General features: G+C 46.3%; 2 protein-coding genes and 2 long non-coding RNA genes across 11 annotated transcripts in view; 2 read left to right on the top strand and 2 right to left on the bottom strand.

Annotated features, from left to right (window-relative positions):
- Positions 1 to 12,285, bottom strand: part of LOC119154078 — a 15,419-nt gene extending 3,134 nt beyond the window's left edge. Inside the window, exons 1-2 of the long non-coding RNA XR_005106323.1 lie at positions 12,274 to 12,285; positions 3,232 to 3,233 (exon numbers count right to left, since the gene is read on the bottom strand). This is a non-coding gene — a long non-coding RNA (uncharacterized LOC119154078). The remainder of the gene's footprint in view (positions 1 to 3,231; positions 3,234 to 12,273) is intronic.
- Positions 1 to 22,171, top strand: part of GOLGA2 (golgin A2) — a 124,269-nt gene that overhangs the window by 22,975 nt on the left and 79,123 nt on the right. For 7 of the 8 annotated variants that reach the window (XM_037401087.1, XM_037401086.1, XM_037401084.1 and 4 more), the window contains 6 exons: positions 7,195 to 7,233; positions 7,744 to 7,806; positions 8,049 to 8,142; positions 8,800 to 8,906; positions 9,455 to 9,513; positions 9,763 to 9,904. In XM_037401087.1, the coding sequence (XP_037256984.1) occupies positions 7,195 to 7,233; positions 7,744 to 7,806; positions 8,049 to 8,142; positions 8,800 to 8,906; positions 9,455 to 9,513; positions 9,763 to 9,904 (504 nt within the window). Of the gene's footprint in view, positions 1 to 3,295; positions 3,431 to 4,039; positions 4,084 to 4,222; positions 4,287 to 7,194; positions 7,234 to 7,743; positions 7,807 to 8,048; positions 8,143 to 8,799; positions 8,907 to 9,454; positions 9,514 to 9,762; positions 9,905 to 22,171 lie in introns of all 8 variants that reach the window. The other variant, XM_037401090.1, reaches the window with a different exon arrangement.
- LOC119154071 (DNA repair protein SWI5 homolog) lies at positions 16,957 to 19,455 on the bottom strand (the record flags this gene model as incomplete). Its single annotated transcript, XM_037401250.1, has 3 exons — positions 16,957 to 17,669; positions 18,129 to 18,223; positions 19,310 to 19,455. Coding segments are annotated over 3 exons (306 nt in total), but the record flags the coding sequence as incomplete, so codon positions are not given.
- LOC119154074 lies at positions 20,600 to 21,790 on the top strand. The gene is made up of 2 exons (XR_005106319.1): positions 20,600 to 20,659; positions 21,667 to 21,790. It is a non-coding gene; the product is annotated as an uncharacterized LOC119154074 (long non-coding RNA).

The following is a 22,171-nucleotide window of genomic DNA, read 5'->3' as shown; positions in this document are numbered from 1 at the left end:
GCTTGAGTTCGGTTGCTGTTCTTATTAACATGGAGCTAGTTGTTAGCATGCGTTTCCATTGCTCGTAAAGTGCTTGCGCCCTTCTGGGTTGTGTCGAACTGAACGTGTGAAAAAGTGAACCTTGTCAAAACCTCTTCCTCGAGACAGCTGAGCTTTGAGGAAAAGGAGGAATGTGGGGTGAGGCGATAAACTAACTGAGCTGCTGAGGACAACTGCAGTAGGGAGAGGCAGTGTTTTCTTAGTCTGTATTTCTCCCGCTGTGCGTGTCGTTGCTGTATTTCCTAGGGCCTTGTTTCGGAAGGGCATGACTCTGCTGATCTCCAGGCAAGCAGCTGCCCTGAGGAAGCTGTCTAGTTATTCCTGCCAACCCGTTTTACAGCAGGCGATGAAACTTGCGCAGGGGATGTACAGTCTGGCAAGTTCCAGTACTGGGTTTAAATAGGTTTGGGCAGGAAGTCAGATCCTTTGAGTCAAGCGTTTACAGGCTTTAGCGTCTTCATGTTGCCAGGCTTCTGAAGAGGAAAGGGCGGGAACTATGCCAATAAGCAATAGAAACGTGTTCAGGCACAAACATAAAACCCCAGCCTTTTAAAAAAAAATTCTTTTCAGGCAGTTTATTTAAATGTAAGGCTTGACCAAATTGTGATAGAAGCTCAGGGAAGTCACATTTGGTAGCCCAGAATTGTCTTCCACTGTTGCTGTAGCAAAGCTCTGATTTTCGTTCCACTTGCATCATTTTGGTAGCTTATTTTCCTACCATTGTTTCAGTTCAGTTGTCGTAAAGTAACTCCTATTTACTACATATCCGTGCGTCTTTTATCAATAAGCGTAACTATAGTAATCACCAGGGGTACCAGTTAGATGCAGTGAAACCTGCAAGACGGAATGGAGTTCACTCTGGTTTGCCTTTGTATTCCTTTTCTCCTTTTTTTGTGTGATAATACAGCAGCCGTTCTGTCCAGCAGACAGGGTGAAAAGCTGAAAGTCCCTCCAGCTGGAGCTTGTACGTGTAGGTTGCGTACCGGTAGAACCCGAGTGACGTGACATACCGTTAGCTCTGAGGGTGCTGGGTGTGCCTGCCTAGCATCAGAAAGCATGTATTTCGACTGGAGTTTTGCTCGTGTCACGGGGATTATTTTCAGTGAATGCTCGTAAGCTCATTTTAAGTTAGACCACAGAGAAAGAGGCTGGTTTCACACTGGAGGGTGAGGTGAAGATGGGTGGTCCAGTGCTGTTGCTGAGCTGGCATTTGGTCTTGCGGTGAAGGCCTACCTGGGTCTGCACTTTTAGTCCTGTTCTGAAAAAGGAGAATTCTGTTCCTTCTTGTTTTCCCAGTTTTCTCCCCGCTCTCGTTTTCTTAGCACGGAGAGATACATTTTGATCTGATTGGCTGTTATGTGGACCGTTGTGTCTGGGGTTTCAGAAATCATTTGAAAACTGATCGTGAATTGCAATATGGCATGAAAGGTTTCTTTTTCCAGTTGCCGTCTTGTACAAATCCTGCGTCAGGAAAATGCTGTTCAGAAGCTCACTTGACGCTAATAGGGCAGAAAAGCTGATTGTTGGCACGAGCTTCTGCTGCCATTGGTGTCTTTAATGCGAGGCAGACCCTTCCCATCTTAGCCACTTCAGCTTTCTTGGCTGTGAAACACAGAAAGCCCAGCAAAATGGGACTCCGTGTGCGAAAGCAAATGGATCAAGCATGGCGTGCCAAGCTGAGCAGAATTACTTTTTTTTGCTATGTTATTAGAACCTCACGATGCATAATTTCCCGAGAAGTGTCTTGTTCCTAATTCTCTCTGATTCCAAAAAATCCAGCTGTTCAAATAGTTTATTGAGTTGTTGGGTTTTTTTTAAATTTATTTCAAAACTGTTGGTGGAGGAAGAAGGAAGGTCTTGTGGTTAAGGCACATTACTGTTTTTTGCATCTTGAAGCATTAAGCAAACAGAATGTCTGGACCAGAAGAAATGAAGGAAACATTTTTGACATGTACTGGTGAAGGCATTCCTCTTGTCCATCTGATGTTTCATATTGAGGAGTGTTTGAACCAATAAGGGTGAGGTGACCTGTAGCTGGAAGAAGTAAGGGAATTCCTGACCTTCCTAGGAGCACCTAACATACGTTTTTCCTTGAGAGCACAAGTATCTGTCCTGCGAAAAAGAAACGGAGAAAATTCTGTTTGTTTCCCTCTGCAGTCTTCCACTTTATTGCTTTCCTAAGATGTCTTCACCATTACCGTATTCTTGCTGCTTGATTCACGAGAAAAGTGCTGAGCAGGTAGACGGGGAATGCCAAGAGAGAGATTTCTGGTTCCCTGTGAAGTGCCAAGAAGGAAGTGACTGAAGTAGGAGGGAACCCTTGCAGGTGGCATTGCAAAGAGCTGTGATACATTGGGGGGTTGAATGTTGAAACGATTATCTCGTTTGTTTTGTAGTGGTTTTAAATTATGGCTTAGCAGAGCTGGATGATGAAATAAATTGCCATGAAACGCTAGAGCACTGCTCTGGGTCTTCATGGCTCTCTGATGCTGTACAAGATAAATGAAGTTGTCGGGTTCACTGTGGGTAGAGGTGTCATCAGATGCTGTTCGTCCTCCCACGAAGGCTGGATGAGAACTTGCATTGCTGTCCAGAAACAGGTTTTTGGCCCTTTTCTGTTTAGTTCCTTCTAGTCATGGGATTCATAGCTCCATGAGGGCCACTGGCACCTGCTCCCAGCCACGCTGAGTTTGGCCTGTTGGTAAATGTCCTCCTTCTAAACTTGTGGTTCATAGCGTGCCGCACATTTCACCAAGATTTACAGGGAGCGTTTGAGTTTGACTCAAAAACCTACCAGTTTTCAGGTAGTCACTGACCTGTTCTTTTCTGTCGTAATCTGCATCCAGCGACCTCTGTTTTCCCCAGATACGTCCTGAAGGTAGCGCTTTTCAGAGCAGAGTGGCCACCATCTGGCTTGGCCCTCGCTCGCTTCTTGGTGTGTCCTTTGCCATTAATCTAGAGTGTGAACTTGAAGAGTTGGGTGACGTTACTGCCCCATGTTAAAGCAGGGAGTTTGATGATGGGACGCTGGTTCTTCAGACTGGCTCTGAGAGGGCACAGGTCTGGGACAGTGTTTGTTTGTGGGTTGACGCAGTCACCTGTTTGCTCTGGGGAGAACACAGGTTCCCTTCCACATGTTTTTACATGATTGATTGTTTACATCTAGTTTTCACAGGCAGATCACAAGGTGACGTCTTGACGTGCGTTTGTTCATTTTGCATGAAGGCTGTAATTCCTGCGATGTGTTTTGTGACAGGCATACTTTGACAGTGATGTTGCCACTCGTAGCGCTGAACAGCTTGCTCCCAATGTCCCTGTGCTATCGAACAGCGACAGTCTACCTAATTGTCGTTCTGTTCTGTCCGCTCCTGGGAGCGTGCAGCTGACACAGGTTTGTGAATTATCATGACTATTGTTATTGAATCATTGAATATGGTTTGTGATAGCATGGTTTTTTTGAGAAAGATGATCTTCATAAATATGAGACGACTAGTTCAGATTTTCTCCAGTTAAAAACACTACATTCTCCACTCTGCATCTAGTCATGTTCTGTGAGAGCAGAGAGAGCACTAGCATGCACGTGCCCCTGCATTTTCCAGAGCTGTTTTCTTCCCTTTCTCTCCTGTTAGCAGGGAGTACCCTTAATAAGACAGGTCTCCAGTTAGATCAATCTGTGTTTCCTTTCGGTACTTAAAGATTCAGTTCAGTTTTTTTCCAGCAAAGCGAAGTGTTGATTATGCTGGTAAATAGTAACAGCACACATAAAGCCTGTACCGTTTAGTGTTTCTCCATTCCAGGAAACCTGGGCTCACAGCGCTCAGAAATTATGTGTAAGCCAGGACTGAGGTGGTGGTTTTAAGCTCATGTTTCTCTGGGAAACAGTAATTACTGCTACTGTGGAATCTGAGCCCAGATGTAATCAAGTCTTAGTGACAACATTCACCAATGTGACTCCCATCTTCTTTTACAGGCTTGTAAGTTTTTGTGTTTCAATCCACAGATTCATGAAGCTGAGGATCATAAAAATGCTTTGGATGAGAACAGGTGAGTGTCTGTGTGTGTTTATCAAACAGCTTTGCAACAGGATCCCAACAAATCAAGGCTTTATACCTCCCCAGTGCTGTTCTGATTGGGGCAGTTCTCTGGGAGAAATTGTCATCAGAAGGTCTTCTTTTGTTCCCAGGTCTTTATCATCAACAGAAAGTCTCCGCCAGTTGTCTGAACAACTCAATGGCCTGGTTTCTCAGGTACGGCCTCGTTTTGATCCAATTGTCCTATTAATTCTCTTGATATTTGATGTGGAGCTTTAAGCAGTCAGCTCAAGAAAACACTCTTCAATCTCAGAGGTGTCTGCAGTCATCCTACTAAACAGTATGATATTTAAGCATTGAGAAGCAAAAAAATCCTGGTTTAGAACGCAAACTTTCAGCAGTAGGAAGAAAAGCTGAGTGGGATGAATGGACAGCATGTATTCATGGAAAGATGTATTCTTGATTTAGTGGAAAAGAATCGGAAATCAACCTGCATCATTCACATTAGCTTGTGGCAGAGGGAGTCTGCATCTGTCCTTACCCAGAAAAGTATGTTTTCTGTGTGTGGTAATTTGGAGTGAAAGGTGCTATAAGGAGTGTTATTAGGGTTGTCACTTCTTACGTAGTAGTGACTTGTTGCCTTGGGGAATAAAACTGGCTGACTTGACTGCTTTGCTTGTAGTCTACATCATATGTGAATGGAGAAAGTGGTGTTTCTTCCACAAGTATTAAGGAAATGGAAGTAGGTTGTTCTCAATCTTTGCCCCGCACCACCCCACCCCCCGCCTTTCTTATTTGCTACTGTTGGTAACTGACTGGGACTCTGCTTTCAGCAGTGTTAGCGAGACCTAATTGAATGCACAGTTCTCGTTCATTGCTGTCTAGTGTTGTCTTGTGCTATCATCGGGTAGTTGTGATCAACAGTGGGAGGCAGGTATCGGAGGTGTTTCCAGTTTGGGGACTGGGGATAATCTGGCTTCTGTTCAACTGCCGTTCTTATTTCTGAGTCACTTTTACATCAAAATGAAGCCTTGGCAGAATGGATAAAATATGTTGATGTCTCAGCTGCTTTTGTTGAAACGGTAGATTTTTGTTTTGTTTGGAGAATCTGATTATCACAGTTTGATAGGATTTATTTTTCTGTCCTTTTTAAGTACTGCTTTTTTCCTCCCCTCCTCCTCTTCGGCTCCTTCCTTTTTCTCCTGTCTGCATGTGCCCATCAGACACGTTACCAGGAGCTGGCAGTAGCCCTGGGTTCCAGCAATCTTAACGAACAAGCAGTTTGTTACACAGATAGAGGAACTGGTAAGAAACAATCCAACCAACCAGTCTGACATGGTGCTTGCTGCTCCTCCAAGCTCTTTGGGTGTCTGCAAAGTTATGGGTTCTCTCCTAGTGCCACAAGGAAGGCTGCTTACACAGCACTCTGTAGGGAACAAAATGAGCTGCACGGAAAACCTGTTAAGGGGCTCAAAGTCTAAGGCCGCTGGTGAATGTATTGGCTCAACTGAGGAACAAGAAACAGAGTTTTGTCGTTTCCATTTAAGTGTGCTCTGCTGATCTCATCAGGCTTTCCCTGGATGATAAGCATCCTGATAAAACAGCTATTTCTGCGCCTGTCCGAATCCTTGAAACACAGAACTCTGGTGCTGGCAGCAGTGTGAAAACCTGTTTCTGCAGGTGGTGCTGCTGGTCTAACGATATCGGCAGAGTGGGAGCAGTAGGTCTCTGAGAGGGTCTGGGGCTGGTTTCTGATCATATCCTCAGCTTCTCTTGGCACGATGAGTGAACTGCTTTGTCCTGTGGCCTGCATGGATTCCCGCTGCTGCTTTTGAGCCTTCAGCTTTAACGCTGCAAGAAATGCAGCCAAGTGGACTTGTTTCAGTCTGACAAGAGCCTTTCTTGTGTGAAATGCTTTTCCCCATTGTGTTCCTCTGTAAAAGTACACTTTTTGCAAAGTTCAGCATTTCCCGGTGTACCCCGTGACCCCCCCTTGTTGTTTGGTTTTGGGGTTTGGGTTATTTTTGTTCCATTCTGTTTCTTTTTGTGTTTTAGCTGGGCTGCAGAGGAACTTGGCATAGTGCATTGCCCACCCAAGATTCTCCTTGTGTGCCTGCTTTTATGCTTGCCTGCAACTGTGTAGGGCCTTTGCTGCATTTGTGGTCTTGCCTTTGCTTTTGCTGGTTATGTTGTGCATGGGCATTGCTAGAATGAAAACCTCTCGCTCATCACTCTTCCGTCTGTAGTCATCTTTCAAAATGCATTGAAGTAGTAGTAGTAGTAAAGAAAGAGCTTGGACAATGCTTGTTTTTTGGGAAGGCAAAAAAGTCCTCCTGCTTATGTAGTTAGTTACGAGGCATCTGTGAAGAAGCTGTCAGGGAGCCAAGAAGCAAATAGCAAACACAGCAGCACAGTTGTGTGGCAGCCTGGGTAGGCAGCGGCCACCTTTGTCTCCTTCACCTCATATCTAAAGGTGCATTACCTACGGACAACAAATCTCCAAATACTTCACCGCTAAGATGGAAATGGGCTAGGACAGAATTACCCCTTTTCTTTGTATCTGGCTTCAGCGCTCTCATACCACCTCCTGCAGAAGTCTGCCAACACAAGTGCGGCTCTGCATGACTTAAGGCCAGTTCTTCAGCGGAATAAAGGTCTGAGGTCTCAGTTAAAGGAAAAGACTATGTTTTTGTCTGGGTTTTTTGGTTGTGGGTTTTTTTTTATTGGTGGTGTTTTTAAAAAAAACCCAGCATTGCTGGCAATCATCCCAATACACCAGGATTACTGTGATCATTTGCACAGATGTGGGGATGCGAGTTTAACTGAAGGTGGTAGATGCTCAGATGTAGACATGGCGGGGTTTCAGCAGCGGTGTTGGAGAACAACTGTGGCAATCTACTGAGCGATGAAAAACATGCCTGGCATATAAAGTACGTTAGTGAAGGCAGCTCCAGATCTCTTATTTTTAATAGCTAAGGTGAACTTCCTAGTCCTCTACAGAAAGGGCAGTGGAAATTCTGTTTGCATGAATTGGGCATGTATCCTACTTTGTTGAAGTGAAAATGTGTTTCAGATGTATGAGAATCTTTTCTCTTGATACTGGTGCATTACTTTTCTTCCACAGAAACAGCAGAACCAGGAGGCAGTGGATCAGCTGGAGAAGGTAAAGTGCGTCCTGTTTTTGGACAGGCAGAAAAATAGTATCTCGTTCTTGGCGCAGTAGAGAGTGTAGTGGGCTGTGGCACAGGCATGTGTGGTCTTGTCTTGTGTTAGATTCAGTTTCATTTGCAGCGTAGGCTTGAATATTTTGACTTCATGCTTTAGGCCTGCCTGGCAGATAGCGTTCTTATTTTGACAAAAGCGAACGTTTAAATACTCCTGTCTTAGAGGATTGTGGTGGAGGCAGGAGAATACAAGTCCTTGCCAGTAGCTTGCATCCAAACACTACCGTATTTATGCTAGCAGTGATTGTGCTGTGCTGTTACTGCCATTCTAGGATGGATGAATAATGAAGTCGTTCAAATAAGGCAAGGCTGAAGTATGTCTTCAAAAATACTGCTGTCGTTTCGATGCTGGAAGTACTACCAATGTATCACTGCTTTTTTAGTTTGACACAAAACAAGGGTTACCTATCTACATTTTTGTGCTAAATAGACATCATTTGTTTATACAGGAAAAGATGGAGCTGGAAGAGAAATTTTCTGAAGAGCAAGCCGCGCTGAGGGAACAGCTACAGGTGAGGCAGAGCCTCCATTACAGTCATACTGCCTGCCTTCTGCTGTTCTCTGGATTACTGACCATTCGTAGTCTTTACTCGGGAAGCCGCGAGCGCGTTCCTTCAGGAAAACTGGGAGTCAGCCAGACTGTACTTAACTGCACGAGCTCTTTACCTTTACTGGGTTAGCCTTTTGTGGCAACAGTGATGTTGCAATTACAAGCAAAGAAGTTTTGTGCTGAGCCGATTTTCCTTTCCCAAAGGTTCATATCCAGACTATTGGAATTCTAGTTTCCGAGAAGTCTGAGTGTCAGTCGGCACTTGCACCTACTCAGCGAGCTGCACGGGAGAAATCAGGTAATTGACTGTGAGCACTCCAGCTCAAGCTGTTGGTCAAAGTGTGAATTTCAAGTCAGAGGCATGACAGTTGCTGGCAGCCAGCTCACAGCAGTGGCCGACTCCTCGGTGGGCAATACTTGGCACCATCGCTGCCTCTGTCGCCAGAGCTGCCCCCAAGTGGGAGCGTGTTGATCCCATGGCAGTTGAGGTTCTTTTGTGCATCGCTAAAGCCTTGTCAGCCCTGTTCAGCCCCGGTGACTACCCCAGGCTGTTCCTTTCTGACTTTCTTCTGATCCTTTTAAAACGTAGTTCCCTTTTCTCCACCCTCCCTCCCACACAGCTATCGTGTAAAGGTAGGTTTTACCAAGCTCTTCATTCTGCACCAAGTTTGAGCAACTTCTTCTATTAGAAAGAAAGATCCCAACCAACATATTGCCTATTCTGCAGCGGCAGTTTCATCATCTCCCTCAAAGTGAGGATGGTAGTTACAGAGAGCTTTACTGCCCAGAGCTGCTAGTGAACCACCTGTAGAGCCAGGGGTGGAACTAGGTCTACTGACTTACAAAGCTCTGTGCTGCCTTAAGAGCTTGTTGACAAAGTAGAAAGTGCTGTTCAGCCAGTTCCAAAAAGCTCTTTGTGGTCCAGCCTCAACTCGCTCTGTTCTGACTTGTTCAGGAGAAGCCGAGAGCTTTGCTGCTCGTTTACATTCATCTCGCCAGAGGGAATTGGAGCTGGAACATACTTTGGCCTCCGTCTCTCTGCAGGAAAAACAGGCAGAGAAGGTAAGAGTCACCTCTGCTTATGCTTCGCCAGGAGTTCTGCCTTTGGCTATTTGCTTGTCCGTCCACTAATGCAAAGTCTGTAGTCCCTGCTCAGAGAAGAGGCAGAAAGTAACATTGTTAATTGTTAATTAACCTTGTAAAGCCCTGTATTCTCCATGGTCAAGGCAAATGTCATTCAGGTTTCTGTGACCACTAATCATATGGTCCAGTTGCTGTCTTCAGATCTGGCACCTCACTTCATTAGTCTTGCCAGCTCCACACAACAGGAGCGCCACCGAGACCTTGTCTCAGGAGGGTCTCCATCAAGCAGACACTTCAGTATTGATATTAATCCAGAAGTCTGCAGAAACGACCTCACGTCCAGTTAGTAGCATCGCGTTTGAAAAGGCTGAGCAGATTTATTCCTGGCAAATTCAGGAGGTTCTAAGCAAACCTGTCCTGAAGGATTTTGCCAAAGTTCTGATGCTTTCCACTTCAGCTGATGTGCTAAAGGTGAAGTATTTTGCTGAAGTCTGCAGCTGAATCAGTCATTTCTTTTTTTTCTCCAGCGTAATGAAGAGTTAATGAAGGAGCGAGAAGACCTGAAACTGGAGCTGTACAAACAGAGGTAAGTCCATTTACTGCTTGTTACTGCAGAGTAACACTGCTCTTCGCGGTAGAGCCACAAAACATCACAAGGGGCATGCACCACAGGTGGTGACTTGGGAGGCTGGATATTCAACTTAAAAAAAGCGACTGGCTGTGATGTTTCTGTGATTCTTACTGTTACATATAGCTGGATTGTAAATATATGACATGTACTTGACCAGACCCATAGTACATACAGTGATGCTGCTTTAATTTTGGTTTGTTTCAGCAAAAGTAGTGAGAAAATAAAGCAGCAGAATGCAGAGCTGTCAGAGAAGGTTCGCTGCCTGGTTTCCAAGATCTCAGCTATGGAGCTGGATATGGAGGATTTGCATAAGAAACTGGACATGGCTGAACTGATGATCCAACAGGTGACCATACTGCTTCCAGGCTGTGAGGGTAGATCGCACTGACCGTTGTAAGACTTTGCTCCTGAGAGTGGGGGCAAGGCTTAACTCTTGTTCTGAAAGGAAGGCACAAAACCTCATCGAGGCATCCTCTTGGTCAAAGGCCTTCAGCGAGGCCTCTGAGGAACAGAAGGTCTGTTTGAAGGAGCTGGAGCAGTAGACTGAAAGCTGTTGTGACGCTGGTCTGCGAAAAGAATGTTGTACAATATGAGAGGGTGACTGAACATACAGGGCGTGACAATACAATGGCTTTTCCTGCTTTCTATCTGTTTGGCATTTTGGTTACGCAGCTGTCTCGTGGTCTCACTGAGAAGCCAGTTGAATAGGGGTGGTGTTTGTACCCACCCTTGCAGAAGGTGAATTGGACAATGGTAACTCGAAGGTCAGCTGGGGAAAGTTAAGAGAAGCAGCCAGTTAGGAAGGGAATTCAGGAAGCCAGCTGTTAGCAGTTCAGAGAGCAAGCTTGTGTGAACCTGAGCCTGTGAGGGAAGAAACTGCTCTTTTGTTTATTTTTGGTTTTGTTTTTTTTTCTTCCTCCCCAGTCAGTGGCTTAAGTTACCCTTGAAATAAAGGCAGCTGCTCCTCTTCTGGGAAAAGTACTGTGTGCCAACTGACATGCTCCAGACATTGGCTTTAAATTCCTGACGTGTTTGACAACTTTTAAAATCACAAGCTTGTATACCATCTGATCTGGCTGTGTAATACAGACTCTGGAAATGCACAAAGTTTCTGAGCCAGATTTTTAAATTAAGAGAATAGGTTTTAATCAAACAAATAGTGAATATAAAATTGGTAGGGAGGAGCTGTCTAGTTCAGCCTGTTTTACAGGGCTAAAATCCAAGCTTTTTCATTTTAATCTCCTTCTCCCTCTCCTTTTTTTTCTTTTTCATTGAACATCACCGTGTGTTGGAGCACTTTAAGGTTGCAACATGGATCATGTGGCAGGATGCTATCAGGGGAAAGGCTATGCAGAAGTGGCATGTTAACATTTTGCCATAACTTTTTGTTTTTTCTTGGCAGTTCTCAAATCAGGCAGGGAGTCTAGATGCAAAGCAGCAGTTGCAGGTGGCACTGGAGAAGGCAGGCCTGGAAACCCAGGTTGCTCAGGGGTTGTACGAAATGACATCCACATCTTCATGTCTGTAGAGAAACTTGTGTGGCAGAAGAATGCAGGCTGAGCTTTGCGTTGACACTGGTTTCTTCAGGCTTTATCCCTGAAGCAGTCACTGCCAAATTTATTTAGCCAATGTGATTTTCTTTGTGTTTTATTTTGTTTTGAACAGCTCTCGGAGTCAGTTCACCAGCTCCAGGCAGAAAGAGATCAGTATGTAGGGGAACTGAAGGAGGAGCAGAGCATTTGGCAGCAGCAGGTGCAGCAGCTCTCTGAACAGGTAACACCAGGGGCAGCATCACAGCTGCTTTAGACAAACACAGGCAGGAGTGAATGCACCATGAACATTGTTTTAACTTTTATTGTGTGGCCTTGCAGGTCCATGCAATGGCAGATGAGAAGGAGGAGCATATGGCCCGAGGAGATGATGACGTGGACTCCTGAGTTCGACCAGAAGACCTTATTATAAGCGTGGGTTCAGGACTAATAATATCCTCGTTTGCTGTTCACGCGCCCCATACTAAAGTATCGTTGGTTCACACAAGTCTTGGCTACATAGAATTGGTTAATTACTAAGCTGCAAATGCACTGAACCTCTTGCATTTTTTTTCTCTCTTCTTTCTTATCTCTGTGAGTTTCATGTTCTCAGCCAGCCGCCGAGATGTGGCATCGCGCATCCGCTCTGGCCTTGCTTCATATCGCGTCTTCCTTCCAGGCGTTCAGCCAACCTTATCTTACTTTCTCTCTTCTTTAGCCTTCAAGGCCCTTCACAGGCATCGTAGCCTCCAGCACTGGACATAAAGCTCTCTACACTTCCCCCGTCTTTATTTTGAACAGAAACAACATTAGAGGTTAAACTACTTTTGAATCATAGATCTTACACAGTTCAGCGTACAGGGAATAATGGTCAATATAAGTACAATTAGCAATAACAGTATTCCTCTGCGAGTTGTAAACTCCTGCAACCATCTGGTGGTTCCCCAAGACTTGAAAAGATTCCGCAACCAATCTCCCAATAGTTCATGCTGTGAGCCCTGTGACATGTCCTTCAATTTTTGTAACTGAGTGTGAATCGATGCGGAATGGCCCGGAAGGTTCATACAACACATTCCTTAGTGCTGTGCACTATAGGCTACTGCAGAGGAACGAAGCTGGGTTAATTAGCATTGATAATATACAGCCGTGGGCTGGCTTCAGGGGCGGTGGGTTGGCTGGTGTAGACAAGGTGCAGCTGTGGCTGGTTCTGTGAAGCGGTTGGGCAGCCGAGGAAGAGAGGGCAGCCAAGGAAGAGAGGGGAGGAAGAAGCAGAGAGGGTGAGTGTGCCCTGGATGAGTCAAGACGAGACGAGAAGGCAGCAGAGGGACTGCCATGAAAAGTGTGGTGGTAAAAGACCTTGTTGCAGCTGGCTAGTTTGGAGAGTGCTGTGGCAGGCTACTCGCTGCTGTTCACTTAGCTTCTACAGGTGAGATCACATTCCTCCTTTCTTTCTGTCTCATCCTGGTTTCTTCTCATACTCCCTCAAAGTTATTTGGCTCTTTGCTGCAGGTTCTCAGCTGCACATTATCAATGTCAAAACAACCCACTGTCTCTGTTTTCTACAATTCACCCCTGTTTGTGGGTTTTGGTTTTGTTTCTTTGTTGGTTTTTATTTTGTAAAAGGTTGCTTTACCATGTTATGGAATTTTCATCCCTTTTTCTTTTGTTTTCTGTCTCATTACTTAATTACCAATTTTGGCCTTATTTTATGTGTACATTTGTACATTTCAATCAGGTTCACAAAATGTTAAAGTTGTTATCGGTGCATTTCATACAGAGGTCAACATACAGGTTTATGATTATTTACAAGAACATGCAATAAGCTATGGAAATTGTATGAAAATATTTTTCAGAAACTTCTAATCAAATAAATGAGCATGAGAAATTGTGTTTAACTTGTAAATTCTACGTATAAGCTGTTAAGAAACATTTTCTATCCTAAAATGAATAGATAAAACCTACTTAAAAGCTCTTGAAATCTTGCCCTTGGGCGAGTGTTTCGCTGTGCCTCCATTCTAAAGCATGGAAGTGGAAATTGTGTGGAGCAAAGTTTTACTTTAAATAACTGCTCAACTGTTATTGCTGCTGTTCAAAGAACCTGAAAGCATACAGTGAAGACTTGGAACTAAACAAACATCTGAGTGGACACCTCTAGATTGTTACTGGAATTAAATGCAGAAGTTAACTATAAAAGTTTCTCAAAATGTTCTGGATGCTTTGTGTTGGTTGTTTATAGATAGATATATAAAACTATACACAAACAGGGAAATAAAAAAAAAGCTTAAAAACATAGGGAAAGATAATCGTATACAGTTATTTATAGCTTAGTCACCTTTTTTTTTTTGAAAAAAATTGTAGATAAACTATTACCTGAACATGCAGTACATCCACAACTCTGAATTAATACCGGTTTTGTAGTGTGATATAGTCCTGTATGAACCATAAATCAACTACGTGTTAAATCACTCTTCTCCATCGCTGTTGTCACTATCTTTGAGCTTCGTAACAATGCCTAGGTCGCTATCCTTTAGCTTAGGGAACTTAACCAGGTGAAAATGCAAGCATCTATTTCTAAGACAAATTTGCAGAATGCAGTTTAGCCACAAGTCACTTTATGGAGAGATACTATGTTGTATGGCGTATAATCTATGAGAAGTGAGAAAATGGTGTTCCTGAAAGAGAACACTTCTCTAGATCGTTACTTTGGAACGGGTTTTGCACCTGCTATACTGCAAGAATCCCCTAAGCAGTGATGTATCTTTGTGGACTTTGAGATATCTGTGTGATTAGGTTTAAGCTTAACACGCAAACTGATTTCAAGTACAACTCTAGGCACAAGCGTGGGAAAGAGCATGCTGTCGGGACACAATCTTTCTCGCTTACAAGGTATCAAATGGTACGTTACTCAAGTTAAAGTCTAACTTCTATGACAACTTCATTTTCACCAAAGGAGCTGCAGTTAAGTACACAAACTAATGCAGCTCAACTGAAGTTTCACCACTGCGACGGAGTACAGAATACTTTTCCCACCGACCTTAAAGGTTGCGGTGGTGGTGATGAAGGGGTGACAGATACTTGACTTTTAACCCAAAACAAATTTTCAGCTGTGTTAAATTCACCTGTACACAAAGAACATGTTATTCCTTCTGAGGCAACAGCTGAGGATTTGAACAGTCTGTTTTCACCTTGAGCTGTTCCCAATGTAGAGGTTATGAAAAAAAGAAATAATTCAAAAGGTATTCTGTCAGTGTGCTGATGCAGTTGTTTCTTAAATTCTGGTCACGCTGAAATAGAGTTATGTTCTAGCATTCATATATAGGTAGCACTCCATTACAACTTATGAACAAAATTCAGAAGTTCATCTTATCTCAAATTTCTTGGAATTCGATTAGGTTGCAGTCTTATTAAAGTCACTTTTTTTCTTCTTTTTTTTCTTTTTGTTCTTTTTTTCTTTTTTTCCTTTTTCTTTTTTTTCTTTTTTTTTTTTTTGTTCTTTTTTTTTCTTTTTTTTTTTCTTTTCTCTTTTTGCAACCGGAGACACTTTACCATAACAGAGAAGCCCATATTTACATCTCTGAGCCCGGACACAAAACGCAGCTGCACATACCACCAGGCTGAGGGCAGAAATCATTCACGCAGTTACATAGCTATGTACCACTACATGCATGCGGACACCTATTTGTCACTAGATAAGCATGTTCATCTTTCCTCCTCTCCTTCACAATACCTAGCTGTTCTCTCATCTCGTTAGGTCAGCCATTCCCCATTTTCCTCTCCTGTATCTCTCTTCAGACGTTCTCTATCCTCCTCTTTTTTGCTTGTGAATTGTGGCAAGGCAAAGGTTGTGTGTAGCTGGGTGCCCATGACCTGATTTGTGTCACAATCAACTAAACGCTGAATACAGGACAAAAAGGCATGGGAGACAGAAGGCAAACATCAATATGGTGGTTAAGGTGATTATAATAACAAGCCAGGAAAAAAAAAAGAAATAGTATTGTAGTATTACTTTCTTTAGCAAGCTAGCAGCCTTATTTACGAAGCACGTGAAGAGCGTGCACTGTTCTTACAGAAGAGATTAGAGAAGCAAAAATGTGTTACGCTGCATTCCAGAACTCAACCTGAGAGTTACAGTCTGCTGTGAGTTCTGGGTTATAACCATTTGACACGTGTTGGGGTTGCGACTGTGCAAGGGCTGCGATGCCCATTTGCAATTTTCATTGGCATTATCACAGCTAGTTGTTTTGAAAGCAACCCTTGAGCTTCCTCATGCTCGACTTGTTGCAAAATATTCTGAAGCCGATCAATAAAGTTAGTCTATGACTCTCTAGGACCCTGCAAGACCGTGGCGAACGACGCACTAGAGGCTCGCCCAGACTCCCATATGCCCCTATCCGGACTGCCTTCATAGCCATCTCCTCCATCTGCAAATAGCTGTCCCTGGGATACCTTGCCTGAGTCACAGGATCGGTCAGCACAATTATTTTCTCCAGCCAACGGCTCACAGTTCACAGCAATTCCCCGATTAAGCTTTTCAATCGAGGCCACTACACATAGCTCGCAAAAATCAGATAACCACATCATGCACTGCGTCGGCGTGCGTACAACACAAAGCGATGACTTCCAATAATCACGTGGTGTGAGTGTATAAGGCTCTGCCATCGCTTCAAGAAGGGAATAGCAAATGTACTATGAATTCCCCCCTTCCCGCACGGCTTTAACAGCCTCGTATTGCACAGGCTGCCACTCTGCAGGTTGATTTGGCTGACAAAATAGTGAACGTGCCATAGCGCCTCCCAAATGCCCTCGCTTAAGCGCTTCCCGCCTGCATTCCTGCCACCGATCCCTCAGACCCCCTTTCACCCTCCCCGAAAATACAGCCAGTGCATCAGGGGGAGGAGGAAAAAGGTCTAGCTCCTCTTCCGGATCTATAGGACCTGAGTCAAAAGGTTTATCGGTGTCAATGGAATCATTGTCTGAGTTGTCCTGTTCCCGCGCTCGGTCCTGTGCTGTGAGGGTCGCTGCAATCAGTGACAGGAGCTTTGGGGGCAGAGGAGGTGTGGACGGAATCGCCATCGCTGACGGTGTGTTGAGAAGAGCCGCGCTGTCGGGGGGATTTACAGCCTCCCCCGGTTTAGCGCTGTTAGTCGAATTAGCCCACACTTGGCAAAGAGAAGTCAGAATTTGCCACCAAGGCGCTAAACACATGCCTGCCACGGAGTCCTCCTCCACGGCAGCATCACACAATCGCCTGCTGACCGCTTGCCAGGCAGGAATTTTCCAGGTGCCATCAGGTGGAAAGTCCAGCACTTTGTCACGGATCCATTCTAGCAGAGTCACTAGCTGCGGACCCATCATCACGTTCTCTAATAAAGTCTGTGTAAAAGGAGAATATAGTGCGTTTTGCATGACAAGTTTTCCGTAGCTCCTTAATCATTTCCCAGTGAAATGCCTGATATTGGCCTGGGTGTCTATCTTGTAATATCACGGGAAACGCGTGCGCTCCCTCTTTCATGCTTTCCAAGTGCACTCTCCTCCACTCCTCTGTAATCCGTCTGCCGATATCATTTTCATCATCGCTACTGCTTCCCTTATTACCGCTCTGCCGCACCACTCGCTTCTTCCTTACTTTTGACTGTTCCTTTTTTAGCCGCAAAAACGAAATGTGCTGCTCCAGTTCCTCCAGGCTGTAGCCTCTGTAGCAGTCAAGGCAATTCGGCACCTACCCCTTACCGGGTAGCGCTGCCACACCGTCACCATTGAGAGTCCTCAGAAAACATTTGACTAATAGATGTTACAGTTGTCTCAGAATAGAGGTTAAGAATTTGCTCCCAGGTTCATGCACTGTTTTATAGGCTCTTAAATAAGCGAATTACTGAGAAATGCGACAGCTGCTTTATTCAGACAGGACAGTTCAATACAACTTCACCTTTTGCCATTTACCACAGAAATGATACAGAACCTCTAGCTACCCGAGCAGTTAAGTACAAAAATGCAGAATACCCAGACTCACCCAGATGTGATCATAAAACAAAACCAACCCCCAAGCCACCACAACTTCAGCCTTCTTCCCTTGCTGCTTCCGAGGGTTTTTTCTTTTCTTTCAAAGCAGCTATTACATTGCACGTTTGCATGCCCTCGCTTCCTCTATTATTCAGTAACCAAACAGCCCCTGGATGTTGGAGAGAAGCAAGGTCTCCACGGGAAGAGTCTTCACATCAACCTGAATTACGGCCTTTCCAAGAAACGAAAAAAAAAAAAATAAAATACTGTCCCATCAGACAGGAGACAAAATTATCCAAAGTCCTACATCCCTTTCCCACAAGCAGGACACAGTTGACAGATTCAACAGCTTTCGCGTTGTAAAGCTTCTCAGAAATAAGGCAGCTAATCCACACGCTGTTGCAATTCTACACACACGCTTCTGAGGCCACCTTCTGTCAGCTCTGAACCAATACCACACCAAAACGTCACGGCCCAGTGTCATTTTTGCAGGACGGGGCAGTCTTCAGGTTCAATACTAGTCGCTAAGCTCCAGATCGTATTCAGGGTAGAGCTGCTTTGTAGTAACCCCTCGGATAACAGCTAGAAAAGAAAGACCGCTATTTTCATTACAGAAGTATCAGACCAGTCAGAAAAGTTGTGTTTTCCTCCCAGTAGCCCCTAACTATCTCACAGAACCTCCTATAGCTAAGGAACCAACCTAAGGTTTTGCAGCTGTGCTCTCTGCTTGTCTCAACACTTTTTTAAAGTATATGAAGTGCAAAACTGACAAAAATTAGTAAGACTTAACACATTTTGGCCGTACATAACACAGACTAAAATAGCAGTAAACGACAATTCTTTCGCATGTTCAGTTCTAAACACATCCTGTGAAAATAACGACAGAAGTGTTTGTGCCTGCACAGGTGGCTGGGCAATGAAAGCCCTAGAATTCAAGAATCTTTAAAACAAGCTCTGCCTTCATGGCATAGTACCTTCTCTCTCTCTGTCTACATGAAAACATTGACTGAGTTGTTCATCAACAGTTTTCCCCTTCCTTACCCAGTTTGCCCAGCAGCGTCTGTCCAGCATCTTTAATATCATTGTACTCATGGAGCAGAGAAATGCGCTGCTCCAATTCCTCCAGGCTGTAGCCTCTGTAGCAATAAAAGCAGAAAAGGTCAAAAATGCCGCACAGCGAGTGTTGCCCCTACTGACCGACCGAGCACAGCAAGGAGATTTGAGACGCTCAAGCCTGGCACTATCTAAAGCAGAATCCGAAGGCAGCAAGTACAGTTGCTGCAAGTCATCAACACGAAAGCTACAAATGAGTAGACCCTCATTTTGAGTTGGTTTTTTTTTGCCACATCGACTTACAAAAAAACCCCAACCCACCTGAATTCTCAGAATCAAGTAGAAACAGGAATAGGCTGTGGTGAGCTCAATTTATATCTATATCTCTAATCTGTAGCTAGTGAAAAAAAAATGTAAGGTGGTAAAGCAAAAAAGCTTTGGGAACAGCCTTTGTTGCTCTGCCATTTCCATTCTCTGTACTACACGTGACCTTAGAAAATAACACTCCTTTGCAACAAATAACCCACAGAGATACCCTCTCTTTAAAAACCAAGCAGCAACTTTATCTCAAAAGAGCTGCTAATAAGCAGCTGCCACAGTAGGTCATAAGAAACCACAGTAAAGCAGTTGCGCTACCCTGTAAGCGGCACCCGCCTCTTTCCAGGCCCTTTGCTTGCCTGGGAAACACCTCTGCTTCTTGAACACCAACGTTTAACCCACTCGCTTCAGACAGGAAAGAAATAAACCCTTGATCAGGATGGAACAAACAAGGAAACGGTTTTATCTGGGGCTAAACCGGGCAGGTCATACAAGCCACAATCTCAGTTTTAATTCTCACATGAGCAAGGCCTTCTGGTAGCATGATGTGTCATAGCATCATTCATTCCCAGTTTGCAGGTAATTGCCTCAGCAACACCTGGGGTAAAGTTAAAATCCTCCTATCCGAGCTCCTAGTAAAACCTGGGTTTGCTTTACCAAATAAAGTGGAAAGAGTTCTCTCTTAACGGGTCGCATAAATCAAGACAACGCTGTAACCAGTGTTGCACAACACCATGATAAAAACGGTGGCCTAGGAGGATGGCTTTTAGCTCTAGCCCTAGACCATTTTTCTTTTTTAAACAAAAATAATTGAGGCATCACAGCGGACACTGAGCTCGCCAAGGACATACTCAGACAATAATTGTGCAGTTTCCTGGTCTAGAGCAAGGTCTTTCTGTTTCAGCTCTTTGATTTCATACTGCAGGGCTTCTTGGCTGGTTCCATTAGGTTGGCAGGACGCGGGAGGGGGGAATCTGTAGAGCAGAGAGAACACATTTCACGCCACCTCTGCCCAGGGGAAGATGCTGCAGTGCTGGGGGGCACTAATCAGAAAATACGCTGATGTGTCAGTGGATAAAAGTGGATAAAAGAGGAGAAAAAAAAGGAAAAGCGCGTCTCCTGGGCAGGGAGGGGGGGAGCTCAGGTAAAATATTGATGGGTTTCTGTAACGTTAGCCCGCCCCCCATCATATTCTTCGGCATTTTGTAGATTTACAGCGTCAGGTGAAAATAAAAACGTAAACCCCACCACTTCGGTGTTCAGAGGCGCTGCCAGGAGGAGGCAGCGCCGGGGGGCGAGGCCGGCAGCTCCCCCCCAAGAAAACACACCCCCGGCCGTGCCGTGCCGTGCCGTGCCGACGGGGCAGGCCACAGACGGCGGCCGGGGCAGCCCTGGAGCAGGGCCCGCTCCCCCCAGGCCGCGCAGGGCCTCACCGGGGACCTGAAGCCGGCCGCGGCGCTCCGCCGGCCGCCACCGGAGGCCCTGGCAGAGCAGAGCGGCGCCGCGTCAGGGGCCGGGCTGCGCCGCCTCAGCGCAGGCACGGCCCGCGGCGGGGGCGGGGAGCTGGGACACGGCTCCTACCTCCTAGGCCCGCGCCGCGGGGCACGCTGGGAAGTGGAGTTTCCCAGCGACAGGGCCCACTGTGCCGTCAGCGCTGGGGAACAAACGTCGCCGGGAAGCTGCAGGTGAGCTCTGGGTGGGGCACGCCGGGCAGCCAGGTGTCACCCGAGCAGCGGGCAGTGCGGGCTGTCACCCGAGCAGCGGGCGGTGCGGGCTGTCACCCGAGCAGCGGGCGGTGCGGGCTGTCACCCGAGCAGCGGGCGGTGCGGGCTGTCACCCGAGCAGCGGGTGGTGCGGGCTCCAACATGGGGAGCAGGCACTGCAAGGTGGCACGTGCTCCTCAAGTGAACGAGGGAAAAGCTGAGCTGCCGGGCCCGGCGGGGCACGGAGATGGGCTGCAGCCCGGCCACGAGCCCCGGCCGGTAGAGCCCGGCCATGAGCCACAGCCCGGCGCCCTGCCGGAGCGGGCGGAGCCCGGCGATGAGGCGGAGCCCGGCGATGGGCCGGGCCTCCAGGGCGGCAGCGCAGGCTGGGCGGGCCCTGGCTGCTGCCGCTGGTGGGCGAAGCTAAGGCGGCGCAGACGCGGGGCAGGCGTGGCGGGCGGCAGCGAGCAGAGCAGGCGGGTGGCGGGCGAGGAGAAGGTGAGGGGCGGCGGGGGCCGGGGCGGGCTGGGCCGGTGGTGCTGGGGGTCTGCCGGGTTCGGTTTGGCGGTTCCCCCCCCCCCCCCCGACGTCCCCCACACCCTTTTTTGGGTTTTTTGGTCTCATTTTACTGATTTCCCCACCTTGATTTTCTCCCCGGCCGGCCGCCGCAGCGGCGTATGTGAAAGTCCTAGGTAGGGGAAAGTGTCCCGGAGCGGTTCGGGCTTCCATTTTGGAATTCTGCCAATAATGGGTCCTTCTTTCCCCACCTGGAGGCCGAGGCGCGGCCCGGGCTGCGGGCTGGGGAAAGGGGCAGTTGACCGAACTGCCTGGGGCTTGCTTGGCTGGGGGCTTCACCCTGCTGGAGCACGAACGATTCGGCTCGGAAGACCTAGCCGAAATCAAGCGAACGGCTTATCAGACTAGCTTTTCCGGGGTGAAGTGGGTGTGATTGAAAAATCCGTTGTAGGTTGCTTCTGCCCTTAGTTCACAGTGACTACGCTGCTTGTATTAACATGGCATTTGTCTGTAAGGGTTGTACTTTTCCTTCTCAAAGTCTTTCACAGAGTGGGAGATCTTACTGTCAGGTGTTGATGTTTCACTTAATGTTCAGATTTAATTGCCCTTTATTCATTTTTCCTCAATGCTCTTAGTTATAACGCTAAAAAAACCCCACCCCAAGATACTTCTTTTCATCTCCTTTTAGTTGCAGGATGGAGTATCAAGTCGTTTCCCAAAAACTCTTAGCTGTATGCAGAAGTGGAACGTTTGCAGCTCTGAGCCTCTTGTCGTAAACTCGTCACATTAGATCTTACTTTAGCCTTTTTTTTGGACGTGTTTTGATTTTTATTTTTCTTCCCCCCGGGTGACAAACTCATTGAAGAGCATTTCTCTTGTCCTTACGCTTGGTCTTTTTGCCCAGTGGAGTTGGGGCTGGGGGGTTGACGTCGTTCTCACAGAAGGCATATTCTGTTTGGATTACAGATTATTATTATTATTTTTCACAGCTGAAGGAGTATCAGCAGAAAAATAGCCCTGGAGCAGCTGCAGGAACTAAGAAAAAACGCAAAACTAAAGATGACTGTCGGCCCGAGACACCCACGGGCGATGACCAGCAGCCTCCAGAGAATGTGAGTGCCTCGGTCTTTGTCCCAGCTCATTTGCTACCTCCTTGTTCTCTGGTTTTCTGAACAACGTGACTAGAGCCGGGAAATGGTTATGCGGGTGTAATAGATGACTGGCGCAGCTGCCTGTATCGCCAGCACGCGAAGCGTGCCACAATAGTTAGCAGCTACCGCTGCTGGAAGGTGCACACTAGAGCTCAGGGTACGTGCCAAAGCCGTGTGGGATCATGCGGTGCTGTCACGCAGCCCTGGGTGTGCCCAGAGCTGCTGCTTTGAGCTGCGTGCTCCTGGCCAGCCGGAGGATGCCGGTTTCTTTGGCTCCCTTTGATCGACACTTTCTCTCTGTCCTTTTCTGAGCCGTTCCCCCTTTTCTTTCACCTCCTTCAGA

This window comes from Falco rusticolus, chromosome 9 (assembly GCF_015220075.1).
Source record: "Falco rusticolus isolate bFalRus1 chromosome 9, bFalRus1.pri, whole genome shotgun sequence".
NCBI classification, from domain to species: domain Eukaryota; kingdom Metazoa; phylum Chordata; class Aves; order Falconiformes; family Falconidae; genus Falco; species Falco rusticolus.
This window is presented reverse-complemented; position numbering and strand designations above follow the sequence as displayed.